Consider the following 12,936-nt stretch of genomic DNA (forward strand, 5'->3'; position numbering starts at 1 on the left):
GTACGATTTGAAACTGCCAAGGGCATGGAAAGCAAGGAAAAGTCTGGGGAATGTCACAGCCAAGAGGGGCTTAAGGAGACAAGGACAAAACATAGCGCGCGCCCCTGGATGGGACTGTGGGGCAAAGGAAGGACGTTAGGGAAGAACCAGGAGGTCTGAATAGAGCACAGATTTCAGGGAGTAACAGGGTATCAATATCAGATCAATAATTGTTTTTTTTTATTTTTTTTTTATTTTTTTTAACATTTTTATTTATGAGACAGAGAGAGACCGAGCATGAACAGGGGAGGGTCAGAGAGAGAGGGAGACACAGAATCCGAAGCAGGCTCCAGGCTCCGAGCTGTCAGCCCAGAGCCCGATGCGGGGCTCGAACTCACGGACCGTGAGATCATGACCTGAGCCGAAGTCGGACGCCCAGCCGACTGAGCCCCCCACGCGCCCGTCCTGGATCCGTAACTGTGACACATGTACCACAGTAATGTAAGTCGTTAACAACAGGGGACACTGGAAGCCGGGTATCCGGGAAGTCCCTGCACTATCTACGCAGTTTTAGAGTTCCTTTTCGGTCCGTCTAAACCTGTTCTAAAATTTAAAAAGGGGCTTTTCAAAGTCCCTACCCCCAGACCTACAAAAGTAGCGGGAAATAAACAATACCCCTTACAAGCAGATTCTGTGCAGAAAGCTTCTCCTCCGAGAGGGCTTACATAATGGGGCTGTTTTTACTCCCGTTAACATAGAGCTTCTGTCACAGAAGTCCTGTGTTTCACAGCGAAGACAGAAACAGGCCCAACCCTGGGACAGAGATGTCGAGAAGCTAGCGGATGACAGAGAAGAAGCTGGAAAAGGGATGGGTTGCAAGCCTCAGAGAAAGAAGGGGCAGCGAACGGGAGCTATCCGGATCATCAGCACAGTTTTTGCCGGTTATTTGTCTGCGTGGCCGGGAAAATGCATGCGGTGAGGCGTGTGTCAGGGAGGAATAATCTTTTGAGCTTATGAACTTATCACTCCCTCCCCGTTACTTCCCTCCCCGGGGAGGAGAGAGAGACAGAGACAAAGACACATGGAGAAAGCAAGCAAGCAAGCAAGGGAAGGAGAGTCCTGATTGACGGCATCGGCTGATGTCCGTCGTGTCACCACTCCCTCGGTGGACAGTTTCAAGCTACCAAAGCTTGGCTCACGAATGTCCCGCAAAGTTGAGAGTTGGAAGGAACCTACTCCCCAGCTCCACTGCCGGGGGAGGCGGAAGGGGGGGCGTCCTACAAGCAGGGGGTGCTCTTTGCCTCTGGGAAAGGAGGGAACGACGAAATAAGAGAGAGGGTTTGTGGCAGTGGCCACAACTCGGGGAAGACACCTTGAGTTTCCAAGCATTCTCTGGAACAGTTGCCACGGGCCCCAGACTATAGGACAAGGGCCCACGTGGCTGGGAAGGAGGAAGGGCCCCCAGGCGAGCTGGGGTCAGGGGGCAGACAGCTGAGAACCACCCGGCACCCCACCTTGGACCGCCTTGGCCCCTGAATGTCCCTGCCGTCTCTGGTGAGCAGGAGAAACCCCTCACTGCCTCCAGCTAATTATCTGCGTGAAATAAATAAAAATTAGCCTTGGGGGCGCCTGGGTGGCTCCGTCGGTTAAGCGTCCGACTTGGGCCCAGGTCATGATCTCACGGTTCGTGGGTTCGAGCCCCGCGTCAGACTCTGTGCTGACAGCTCAGAGCCTGGAGCCTGCTTGGGATTCTGTGTCTCCCTCTCTCTCTGCCCCTTCCCCGCTCGCACTCTGTCTCTGTCTCTGTCTCTCTCAAAAATAAATAAAATAAACATTAAAAAAAATAATTAAAAAATTAAGCAGGGTTAGGGGAAAATAAAGAAGTCTCCATTTGTTGCACATGGAGTGTGTGGTCTGAGATTTAATCCTGCTGCAAATATCTTGATTTTTCTATGAACTTTGGACAAAATCCCTCAGAGGCCACCTGGACCTAGCCAACTCCACCCATCACATGTTGATTGATGGGTGATGATAAGCCCAAGGGGGAGGCCCAGTGTGGCCCTGGGGTCCTGACCTTGGCCGTGGCCAGTTTTAGCCACAAAGGCCCACCAAGAGACTGTTGTCACATTTTCGGATGACGCAAAGCCGGGAGGCGTCCCTACAGACGGCTCTGTCCAATGACCGAAGGAGGGGTCACAAAGTCTCAATCGAATCAAATGATGGACCGAAGCCAGGCGAATGAACATGAAGAGGACTGAATGCCAAGCCCCACAGTAGAAATCACAGAGGTTAAGTGCATCACGTCCAAAACAAGATAGGCCTTATCTGATTGGGTTAATTTCACCAAGAAAAAAAAAAATCGTTTAACTTCTCTGGAGGTCGATTGGGAAGCAGTTGGATACAGAACAACAGCTTTTTAGATAAAGCACATGTCACCCGGGTGGGATTAATTCATTTCTCCTGGTCATATTAATAGAAGTAGAGAAGGTAGAATGAGGGAGGTATGGGTCTCATTCCATATTACCTTACGCAGGTTTCCTTAACCTTGGCACTACTGATATTTGGGGCCAGATGACCCTTTGTGTTTCTTTGGTGGGGGGCCGTCCCGTGCCCAACAGGATGTTGAGCGGATAGAGGATTAAGGCTGCTTATGAGCTCCCAGGGAGAGACTCCAGGGGCCGCCAGGCTGCAGAATCCCAAAGAGGCACTAACCCACGACTGGCTGGGGAGGGAACATGAACGAGGAAGGGAGATTCAGGGCCAGGGGCCCAGCAAGTGTGGGAAGGTCCTGGATTACGATAATGAGATCGAAGACGATCAGAACGGCAGCTACCATTTTCGGACCCCTTACTCTGTGCCCGGCCCTAGGCTGCAATACCCAGACCCGGGAGGTATCATCATCCCCATTTCTGGGGGCAAGAAACTGAGGCTCAGGGAAGTTAAGCGACTTCTCTGAGGTCACACCCGGGTGTCAGTTTCAACCCAGGTCTGACGGGTTCGGGAGCCAGAGACCCTAACCAATCAGCAGACTCCAGGGCCGGCGGCTCCAGCCAGGGTGGGCAAACAGAGAGGGGAGCTGTCCGTTCCTCTCTGAGCTGTGAAAACAATCGTCAGAACCCCCGCCTCCCGCGGCCAAGGACACGCTGATTTGGCCATCCTCGGGGACGCTTCTGGAAAAGGTGTGATGTAATGGAAGCAGCAGGCCAGGAGAGGGAGGCAGCTTGCCCAAGGTTCCCCAGCCAGACTCCCATCCCTCCTCCCGGGACCGGGACTGCGCTGCCCCCTGGCCTTCCGACGTTGGATAGATCCAGGCCTCAGTTTGCCCATCTGCTAAATGGGAGAGGGTGAGTTGCACTTTCTGCCCCTACTTCTGAAGCCCTTTCAAAGGAGGACTAGATGGAAGAGAAGAGCCCTTGTTCCCCATCAGCCAGAGCTAACAACTCAAACGCCTTCTTGAGTACCAGAAAATAAGGATGACCATCACCTCTCAAGGGTCCACCACTCGCCAAACACTATCCTTATAACTTTACGCCAGTTCGGTTTCAATCCTCGTAACAAATCTACAAAGCGGACACTATTATCAGTTAAAAAACAACAACAACTGAGGCACAGAGAGGTTAAGTAACTCGTCCAAGGTCACACAGCAAGTCGATGACCAAAGTTGGATTTGAACCTGGGCCCGTCAGAAAAGTGACTCACTTGCTGTATGAAAGCTGCCACACCTCGGGACGGGAGAGTCACAGGCCCGAACTGATCCCGCTGAGCTCTGCACAGGGACGGCTGCCCCTCCTCCCCCAAGACCTTCCAGGGAGGGGGCACAGGGGAGCAAGTGGCGGGTGTCCACAACGGGGGTGTACGTGTGGCCTTTGGTCCTCTTTCGGGCGCTCACACGGTTGGCTGTCTTAACGGGGTGGTTTTCAAATCACAGCAGTGACACATTCTTGCTGAAGCGAATGAAACAACGGGCAGAAGTCTCAGGAAAGACAGACTCGACTTGCCCCACCCCCGGCAGCTCCCGGCCGCCCGCCCCCACCCCCCAGTCCTGCGTCTGCCAGAGAACTCCGACTTCCTGAGCCTGTCTGCTCACCTGCGACAGGGGGCTCAACACGCCCACTCGCCTGGCGGTTCCAGAGTTAAGCGAGACCCCACACGGCCACACTCGGAACGGGATCGGCCGCAGGCAGCGGCTTGGGCGTCGTGAGTGCCGGCTGTATACGCTCAGATGCACACAGGGAGGCTGTGCCTACCGCGTGGGAGCTTCGCGATGCCCACGCGTCTTCAGTCCTGCTGCACCCCGTGAGAGGGACGGCTGGGCGGGCTGTCTGTGCCCTCGCGGCCCTCCGTCTCATTGCTATTCTCGTCCTGGCCAGCGGGACAAGAGGGCTTTGTTGAAGGGGCCGGAAAAGACGAGCCGGACGTGTGTGCGCGCAGCACCCCTGGGGGCTTACGGACCCCTGCCCATGGCCAGAGACAGACAGACAGGAGACTCAGCAGGGGGCAGGGAGTGAGCAGGTCCACACGTTATTGGGTCATCTAATCCGCGGAGGGAGGTTCCATTTTCACCCCCCCCCCCCCACCTTCCGGATGAGCAGAGGGAGGCTCCAGGAGGCAAACGGACCTGCCCGGGACAACACAGCTAGTAACCGGCAGAGCCAGGACTTGAACCCCGACCCGCCAGGGTGGTCCCCAGAAGGCCATCTGCCCCTTCGAGACGAAAGCGTCACCGAGAGCGCCAGAGGAAGGCAACGGAGACCTGTGCTCACACTGCAGCCCACTGGGGTCCGGGGCCGGCTCATGTCTGTCACCACGTGGGTCTCCGCTTCCCTTGTCGTCAAATGAGGGTAGTGACAGTACCCACTTTCCCCTGGGGGCCCACTAGGTGCCGAGCACCTGCTAGTGACTAAGTGCACCGTCTCACGCCATCCTCCCGCAGGCCCTGGGGGAGGGTGGGGGTGGGGAAGGGAGGTGGCCACCGAGGACAGAGACCCGAGGGAGCCGCAGGCAGGACAAGCCCGGCCAGCTTCCCCCTCCCCTCCCGGAAGCCCCCGGGCCAGCGGCCAGGGGCGGGGCCTGGCGGGGGGCGTGGCCAGCCCCGGGGCTCCATTGGCTGCCGGGAGGCGCCCGGGGAATAAAGCCTGGGACCGAAGGCCCAGACCGGTAGTCCCTGGGACAAATCCGGAGACCCTCCACCTGCCCCGCTACCCTCCATCTGTCCGAGGCCCATCTACCCAGTCCATCCATCTAGATCACCTCCTGGCCGTCCCTTCCCGGCTTGCTCGCTCTGTCCAGCCTCCTTGGCCAGGTAAGTACCCCTCCTCAGCCCCACCCCAGACTGGAGTGCCTGCGGCCCAGCGAGGGGGCAGGTTCCAGGCCAAGGCGAGGAGGTAGAGTCCGTGGAGCGTAAAAACCCATGCTCTGAAGCCAGACCGGCTGCGTTGGCATCTAGCTCTGGGCCTCAGTGGTCTCTTCTCTAAAATGGGGGTCATGATGGACCCTTCCTCATCAGGCAGTGGGAAGGGTGAGATAGTGCACTCAAAATGGGAGTTCGTTTTTATTGAGCTCTTGCTATGAGAGGGGTAGTGACTTCTTCTCCTTCTTCTTAATGTTTATTTATTTTTGAGAGACGGAATGCGAGTGGATTAGTGGCAGAGAGAGAGGGAGACACAGAATCCGAAGCAGGGTCCAGGCTCTGAGCTGTCAGCACAGAGCCCGACGCAGGGCTTGAACCCACGAACTGGGAGATCATGACCTGAGCCGAAGTCGTGATGCTCAGCCGACTGAGCCGCCCAGGCGCCCCGAGGGGGGGTGACTTCTGAGCGAGAGGGGACACATGGCAGCTTCCAGCCCCCTCCCTCCTCCGTGTTTGCACCCCCCCCAGGATGTTGTGCTGGAGGGAGCAGTGCCCATAGGGGGTCCCTGCCCCTCATCTGAAGGCATCCGTGGTGCAACCAGACCCAGGTGGGGGCAGAGGCTTCCCAAATCCGCCCGAAAGCAGTCTTGGGAGTATGCCCCCCACTGCCAACCCGGAGAGCTCCCTGAGGCCAGAGCTTGGCGACACGCACACGGGGTCCCGTCAGCCAGAAGGGGGGGTGCCGTTGTTTCAGGAATAACCTCCAGGAGGGTAATAATCAAATAGATATGGGGACGCTTCTGTAATGGGGTGCATCTAGTCTCCAGCTTTTGTTCAGGAGACCTAGGGGAGAAGTGGTATCCGTTCAGGGGCTCCCGCTCCCAGGCCCTGGATGTTAGTTAATTCACACAGACATCAGCTGTCCGTATGTGGGGGAGCTAAGGCTGGGGAGGTGGTCAGGAACCCCATCCCTCACTTTTCTTCTGAGCCGGGCATATATGGCCCTCTCTGGGAGCCAGAGGCCTGAGCTGGAGGCCATGGCCAGAGCGGGCTGCACCGGGTGGGTCACTGGAAATGGGGCAGGGGTGGGTGGGGAGGGGCAGCCAGCCTTGTGTGGGACGGAGAAGGACATGGGGACGGCCAGACAGGCTCCCCACGCAACCACCCGCTGATCAGTTCTGGCTCAGCCCGAGTTGGGGAGACTCCAGGAGGAGAAGGGACGTGTGTGGTGGCCAGACTCTGGGCCACTTCAGCTTCTCGATCACCCAGAGCCCGTGCAGAAGGGGAGCCCTGAGCCGCGCCCACAGCCTGCAGCCCGGGTGCTAGACTGTCTCATCCAGTCCTGCCTCCCCCACTAACTAGCTGTGTGGCCTTGGGCAAGTCACATTAATATTCCGGTCCCTGTTGCCGTGTGACCAACCGCCCCAAGGTCAACAGCGTTCATCGTATTGTTGTCTGTCATGGCCCTGGGGCTTATCGGGGCAGTTCGCACTGGGGTCTCTCAGATGGCTGCAGGGTGACATCTCAAGGTCACCCCGCCATGTCTGGCCATCAGCTGTCAGGTAGGGCACCTACATGTGGCCTCTGCATGCGGCCTGGGCTTACTCCCATCCTGGCAGCTGGGTTTCGAGAGGGGGGCTGCCGCAGAGAGACGGCCAGGCGGAGGCTGTGTCCCCTTCTGTGACTTGGCCTGGGGAGCAGCGCTGCACTGGAGCCAGCAGATTGTGCCGTCTCTTCCCAGCTCCACAGGCAATGACGTCATGTTGGTAGCTCGAGAGTGGCCTTGGAGAAGGTTACGTACAGAACAGAAGTGCGCCCGCTACAAATCGGGGCTTTGTCTTGGGAGAGTCCATTGCTGAACGTTTACAAGCACACCACCGCTTGGAAATCGCATCGTGTCTTTTCCAACTGCGGCCACAGACCACCCCCCTCCTCCAGGGCTCAAGGGGAGGAAACACAGAGCCCGCCTCTCACTGAGAAAAGCATCTGTGTCACATCATGAAGGGATGGGAAGGGCTTGCAGGGGCCATCCATCCTGGGAAACACAATCCGAGCCTTTGTCCTCATCAGGAGAATGGGATAATGATGGCACCTCCCAGGATTGGTCAAAGGAATAAGTGGATTGATATTGGTAAAGCTTAGGGGTGCCCGGATGGCTCAGTCGGTTAAGCGTCTGACTCTTGATTTTGGCTCAGGTCATGATCTCACCGCTCATGAGACTGAGCCCCGCGTCGGGCTCTGGGCTGACAGCCCAGAGCCTGCTTGGGATTCTCTCACTCCTTCTTTCTCTCTGCCCCTCTCCTGCTCATGTTCTCTCTCTCTCTCAAAATAAATAGGTAAACTTAAACTATATATATCTGTCAAGTTTAAAATAGTGCCTGGCACATGGTAATCGCTTCATAAGCAATTAATAAACAATATAGTAACTATTATAAAATAATAATAATAATAATAAGCTTTCCCTGGTTGGGTACAGGGCTTTCCAAAGGTTAGTATAAAAAAAAAACACGTGTTTAAATAAAGAGGCAATACCTCTTCGTAGCAAAATAGTTAAATAGCACGAAAAGGGACGCCAAGTGCCCGCTCTCCCCAGAGAGCGTTTCTCACCCTAGCGAGTTTCTTGTGCGTTTCCTGCGATGTTCTATGCCCGCAGAAGCCTATGGATTGTGTGTGTGTGTGTGTGTGTGTGTGTGTGTGTGTGTGTCCCCATGTCCTCACACAGACTATACATACCCGCCGTCCTGCCCCTTTTTTAGCACGTAACCGTCTCGCAGCTCGCTCTGCATCCGCCCCTGCGAAACCATCTGAGTCACGCCCCTTGACAGGTGCCAGGTCCCAATGCTATTTCCGAGTTCACAGCTTCCCAGCACAGTGTGCCCTGGTGGGGGGGGGAGGGGGGCTTCCCCCCCGTTTTACAGACGAGGCAGCTGGAGCTGAGGGGGCATCGCTCGTCTGATGTCACCTGGTGAGTAGGTGGCTCAGTTGAGATGGGAATCCAGGCGTCCGGGATGCTTCCCATGTGGGCGTTTCCCTCGGCCTCGTGGGAGGGGAGGGCAGGGCCCGCCGGCAGGTGCGCCGAGGGCCCCGGGGCCGGCTCTCCCGACCATCTGGGTTTCCTTCCCGCCTCCCAGCAATGACGTCTGGAGAGCCCCTGCACGTGCGGACCCCCGTCCGTGACAGCATGTCCCTGTCCAAAGTGGCGGGCACCAGCGTCTATCTCAAGATGGACAGCGTCCAACCTTCAGGCTCCTTCAAGATCCGGGGCATCGGACATCTCTGCAGGATGGTACGGGATGGGCTCCGCGTCGTCCGAGGGAGGGGGCCAGTCCCACAACGCGTCCGCGGTTAGCACTCCTCCCAAAGAGGCGGTGCCCGCGCGGGAGGGTCTGCCCGTGGACTCGTCCCAGAGCCGTCATTTGCTTGCCTTTCCCCCGCACCCTTCCCTGAGCCAGGCCCTCTGGGGAGGGGCGATGTCCGCGGAGAGGCAAGGGCAATACGAAGTCCTACTCCCTGGGGGAGGGGAGAGCCCGGGGAAAGCCTGGGACGTGGGCCTGACCCTCCCCCCTTGTCTCCACAGTGGGCTGAGCAAGGCTGTGAACACTTCGTCTGCTCCTCGGGTCAGTGGCGGCGTGCCTCCTCCTGTGTGTCCCAGGGCCGGGCGCTCTACCTCTCTGGGCCCTGGTTTCCCCAGCGACGAGCCATTACAAACGCCCACGGCAGCCCCCGTTCGGAATTCCAGGGGGGGAGGCGGGAAGTCACCTGGGGGGGGGGAGGGTGTTCGGAGCCCCGAGGCTGGGGACGACAGTCCCAGCTGGGCTCCCAGGCCATCCTTCACTGACACTCTCCACCCCATCCCCGGCAGCGGGCAACGCAGGCATGGCAGCCGCCTATGCCGCCAGGAAGCTGGGCATCCCTGCCACCATCGTCGTGCCCAGCACCACACCTGCCCTCACCATCGAGCGGCTCAAGAATGAGGGCGCCGTGGTCAAGGTGGTGGGTGAGGTGAGCACCAACCCGGGGGCAGGGACCACGGGGCGGGGGGGCACCTGGTGGCAGGGCAGGGTCCCCCCAGCCCCTCACCCTCTCCAACCTCCCCTGTGGTCTTGCAGATGTTGGATGAGGCCTTTGAGCTGGCCAAGGCCCTGGCAAAGAACAACCCAGGCTGGGTCTACATTCCTCCCTTTGACGACCCCCTCATCTGGTATGTGGAGCCCCAAGGCACCCGGTGCAGGGGGCGACAGAGGGCTCTCGTGGGCAGGTGACTGATGCGGGCAGCCGGAAACCCGGGTGGAGGTGGGGAGGAGGCGACTGGCCCAAAGCCCGTCAGCCGCCTGGGTTGAGGACGAGCGTCTCCAGGATCGCCCCCAGCCCCCGTGGGGTCTCCAGGGAGCCCAGCCCTGACCCGCCCCGGTCCCTAACTCTCCAGGGAAGGCCACACTTCCATCGTGGAAGAACTGAAGGAGACGCTGAGTGCAAAGCCGGGGGCCATCGCGCTGTCGGTGGGTGGCGGGGGCCTGCTGTGCGGGGTGGTCCAGGGGCTGCAGAAGGTGGGCTGGGGGGACGTGCCCGTCATCGCCATGGAGACCGCCGGAGCCCACAGCTTCCACGCCGCCGCCACCGCGGGCAAGCTCGTCTCCCTGCCCCAGGTTACCAGGTGAGCAGGGGGGCCCCCTCCGGCGGATGTTCAGCAGGCCTTGGGAAGCCCACCTCGGGGCCCGCTGCGAGGCAGAGCCCCGCGACCCGTCCCATTTTACAGACGAGGAAACTGAGGCTTTCCACTTGCCCAGAGTCACACGGCCGGAGAGTGGGTCTGCTGGGACCGAGCCCAGGTCTGTGTGACTCTGTAGGATGAACGTCACATTTCCTCACTGTTAATCACTGACCGAGGCCCCTGCCACAGGGTTTTACACCCCTCGTTAATCTGCCAACCATTTCCTGAGCCCCTAACAGGTGCAAGCATTGCTGATCCCAGGGACAGGGTGGTGAACAAACACAGCCCCTGCTCCTAAGGAGTTCATATTCCAGCCCCGAACCTTTGACAGATGGTATGTAATTAGGATTGGGTTTGGCACGTTACACAGGAGGCCCAAGTAACAGTGACTGAAGCAAGATGGAGCTTTACTTCCTCTCTATAAAGTGAAAAAAATGTCTAGAGGTACACAGTCTCGGGGCAGGGAGCTCCCTGAAGCCAGGGGTCCGGGTTCCTCGAGTTTGTTCTCCGTCATCCTCATCATGTAGCCTTACGGCCCAAAAGGGCTGCCTAAGTGCCAACTGTCACACCCACGGTCCATCTGGCCAGAAAGAGCCATGCCCCCTGCCTTTAAAGACACAGCACTTCCACTGACCTCTCTCTGGCCAGCATTTAGTCACATGGCCACAACTACTGCAGGGGAGGCTGGGAAATGTCTTCCTATCGGGTCTCCACGTGTGCAGCTAGAATAGATACTGGGTAGACAGGTCCCTACCTCGGATAGGGAAGACTGAGTCCAGGTGAGACCTCCTTGTGGATTCCTGAGCCTGGTACCCAGCAGCCACCATGTTGGCCTCTGATCCTGGCGGAGCGCCTACCACGAGTCACGTGCCAGGGCTCCGGGCTCAGGTGGTTCAGGCTGCAGGTGCTCATGGGAGACGTGAGCTGGGAATAAGGCCGGCGATGACTCCAGGGAGGGCGGGGAGAAAGACAAGGCACCGATTACGCGTGCAGGTCCCACCACCACTCCCTGAACACATAACCGTGGGCCAGTGACCCGCGTGCTCTCTGCCTGGGTTTCCTCTTCCACGGAATCGAACCAGTGGAACGGCAAACACAGCCGTGAGGATTTAAAAATGCGCACAAAACGGGTGGTACCTCATACTCCCTCGAGAAGGGGTCGCTCTGTCTGTGTACGGGGGAGGACCGACCGTTCGAGAGTTCCGTCCGGAGACACAGGCACTGGAGTCCCCGGGGGACTCCTTGGAGGAGGTGGCCTTCATCCTGAGCCTTGAAGGACAGGGCGGGACTTGGACGGGCAGAGTGGTGCCCGGCTGAGGGAGGGTCGAGCAGGTGGCGTCCTTTCAGGGAACCGCAAGGGGGCTTTTCCGTCCGCGTGGATCAGGATAGGCTATTTACCCCACTCACGCCTCCGCGTCTTATGAGGAGACCTCACTCTGGCGGGAGCCTCCGGGGCCTTTCAGTGCTTTACAGCCACAGAGGGCATGCCCCGCGCCCCTGCCCGTGGACCCCACTTCCCTCCTCCCTCTCAAATCCATTTTTCTCTTTCTATCCCCCCTCGTCCCGATCTCTGCCGCCTTCCTCCCTCCTGTTTTCCCCCGTTCCGGCCTTCTTCTCCATCGCCACCTCTCCCAGCGTGGCCAAGGCCCTGTGCGTGAAGACCGTGGGGGCTCAGGCCCTGAAGCTGTTTCAGGAACACCCCATTTTCTCTGAGGTGATCTCGGACCAGGAGGCTGTGGCCGCCATTGAGAAGTTTGTGGGTATGTGCCAAGCCCTTCCAAGCCCTGCCGGCTCAGGGACTAACTGGTGTCCTAACAGATCGCATTCACGACAAATTTTCCTCACAGTTCTGTCTCCCACCCCTTGCTAGAACTTCCCGTTAATGAAAGATAATACAAGGCAGCGGTATAAATAGAAAGGCCAAAGCCACAAGTGAAGAGGACTGATAACCATGATAGCAGGGAGCTTCCTGGTAGCCAGGGTGAAAAAGGAAAGCCAACCCCAGGGTTGGCTTCAGAAGTGGGTCTGTGATGCGGTTGGACTCTTTCTGGGTTCAGCCTAGGACAGGGACCACGCACACACACACACACACACACACACGAAAGGGAGCACTTAATCCTCCTGTACCAGCCGGCAGTTTGGCTAATCAACCATGGCGGTCTTGCTCAAGCGACGGCCCAAGCCTTCTCAACACAGTGCTCGGGCAGTTAACATGCATCGGCGGGAGCGCTCCGGGTGAAACCTAGCCCTGCCTCAGGGCTCCGAAGGTCAACTAGGATAGCGATGGGAGGTTTGGTGCCCAGACTCCTAGCCCCGAGTCTTTCCCAGGGACCCAACAGTCCCCTTGCCCCCCCGCGGAAGCCAGGCCCCACCCTCATCACCCCCTCCTCTGGCAGATGACGAGAAGATCCTGGTGGAGCCCGCCTGCGGGGCGGCCCTGGCCGCCGTGTACAGCCGCGTGGTTCAGAAGCTTCAAGCGGAGGGGAAGCTCCGTGCCCCGCTGTCCTCCCTCGTGGTCATCGTCTGTGGCGGCAGCAACATCAGTCTGGGCCAGCTGCGGGCCCTCAAGGAACAGCTGGGCATGAAGAACGGGCTGCCCGAGTGAGGGCCTTTCTCCGCCGCCGGCCTCCCCTACCCGGGGCGGGGGTGGGGGGCAGGTACCCCCGGGGGAGCTGGAGTTTTATCCAGCGTCTCACTGTAAATATTATTCTTGCGTCTGCCGGTGAGCCTGCGGCCCCGACCGGCGGTTCCTTCGGTTCCTTCTGGGCCGAGGGGCCGAAGCCCCAAGGTGGGGGGCGGGTCGGCCGCCAGCGAGTCGCGTCTCTGCGCGACTATCCTGGCCACCCCTGCTAGGCGACGGCTGCCCGCGTGTCCCCTACCAGGTCCCCAGGGCGGG

The 12,936-nt window shown here is 58.7% G+C and overlaps 1 protein-coding gene across 2 annotated transcripts; it reads left to right on the forward strand.

Annotated features, from left to right (window-relative positions):
* Positions 1-5,108: 5,108 nt before the first annotated feature.
* SDS (serine dehydratase) lies at positions 5,109-12,767 on the forward strand. Of its 2 annotated transcripts, none has more exons than XM_030336153.1 (8): positions 5,109-5,281; positions 8,461-8,615; positions 8,907-8,946; positions 9,192-9,331; positions 9,439-9,530; positions 9,756-9,983; positions 11,676-11,800; positions 12,437-12,767. In XM_030336153.1, the coding sequence occupies exons 2-8, from the start codon at positions 8,463-8,465 to the stop codon at positions 12,643-12,645; spliced, it is 987 nt and encodes a 328-aa protein (XP_030192013.1). In that variant the 5' UTR covers positions 5,109-5,281; positions 8,461-8,462; the 3' UTR covers positions 12,646-12,767. The 2 variants fall into 2 exon arrangements, with proteins under 2 accessions (XP_030192013.1, XP_030192012.1); XM_030336152.1 differs by lacking the exon at positions 5,109-5,281 and adding an exon at positions 7,679-8,294.
* Positions 12,768-12,936: the final 169 nt, after the last annotated feature.

The sequence above is a fragment of the Lynx canadensis genome, chromosome D3, assembly GCF_007474595.2.
Source record: "Lynx canadensis isolate LIC74 chromosome D3, mLynCan4.pri.v2, whole genome shotgun sequence".
Classification (NCBI taxonomy): domain Eukaryota; kingdom Metazoa; phylum Chordata; class Mammalia; order Carnivora; family Felidae; genus Lynx; species Lynx canadensis.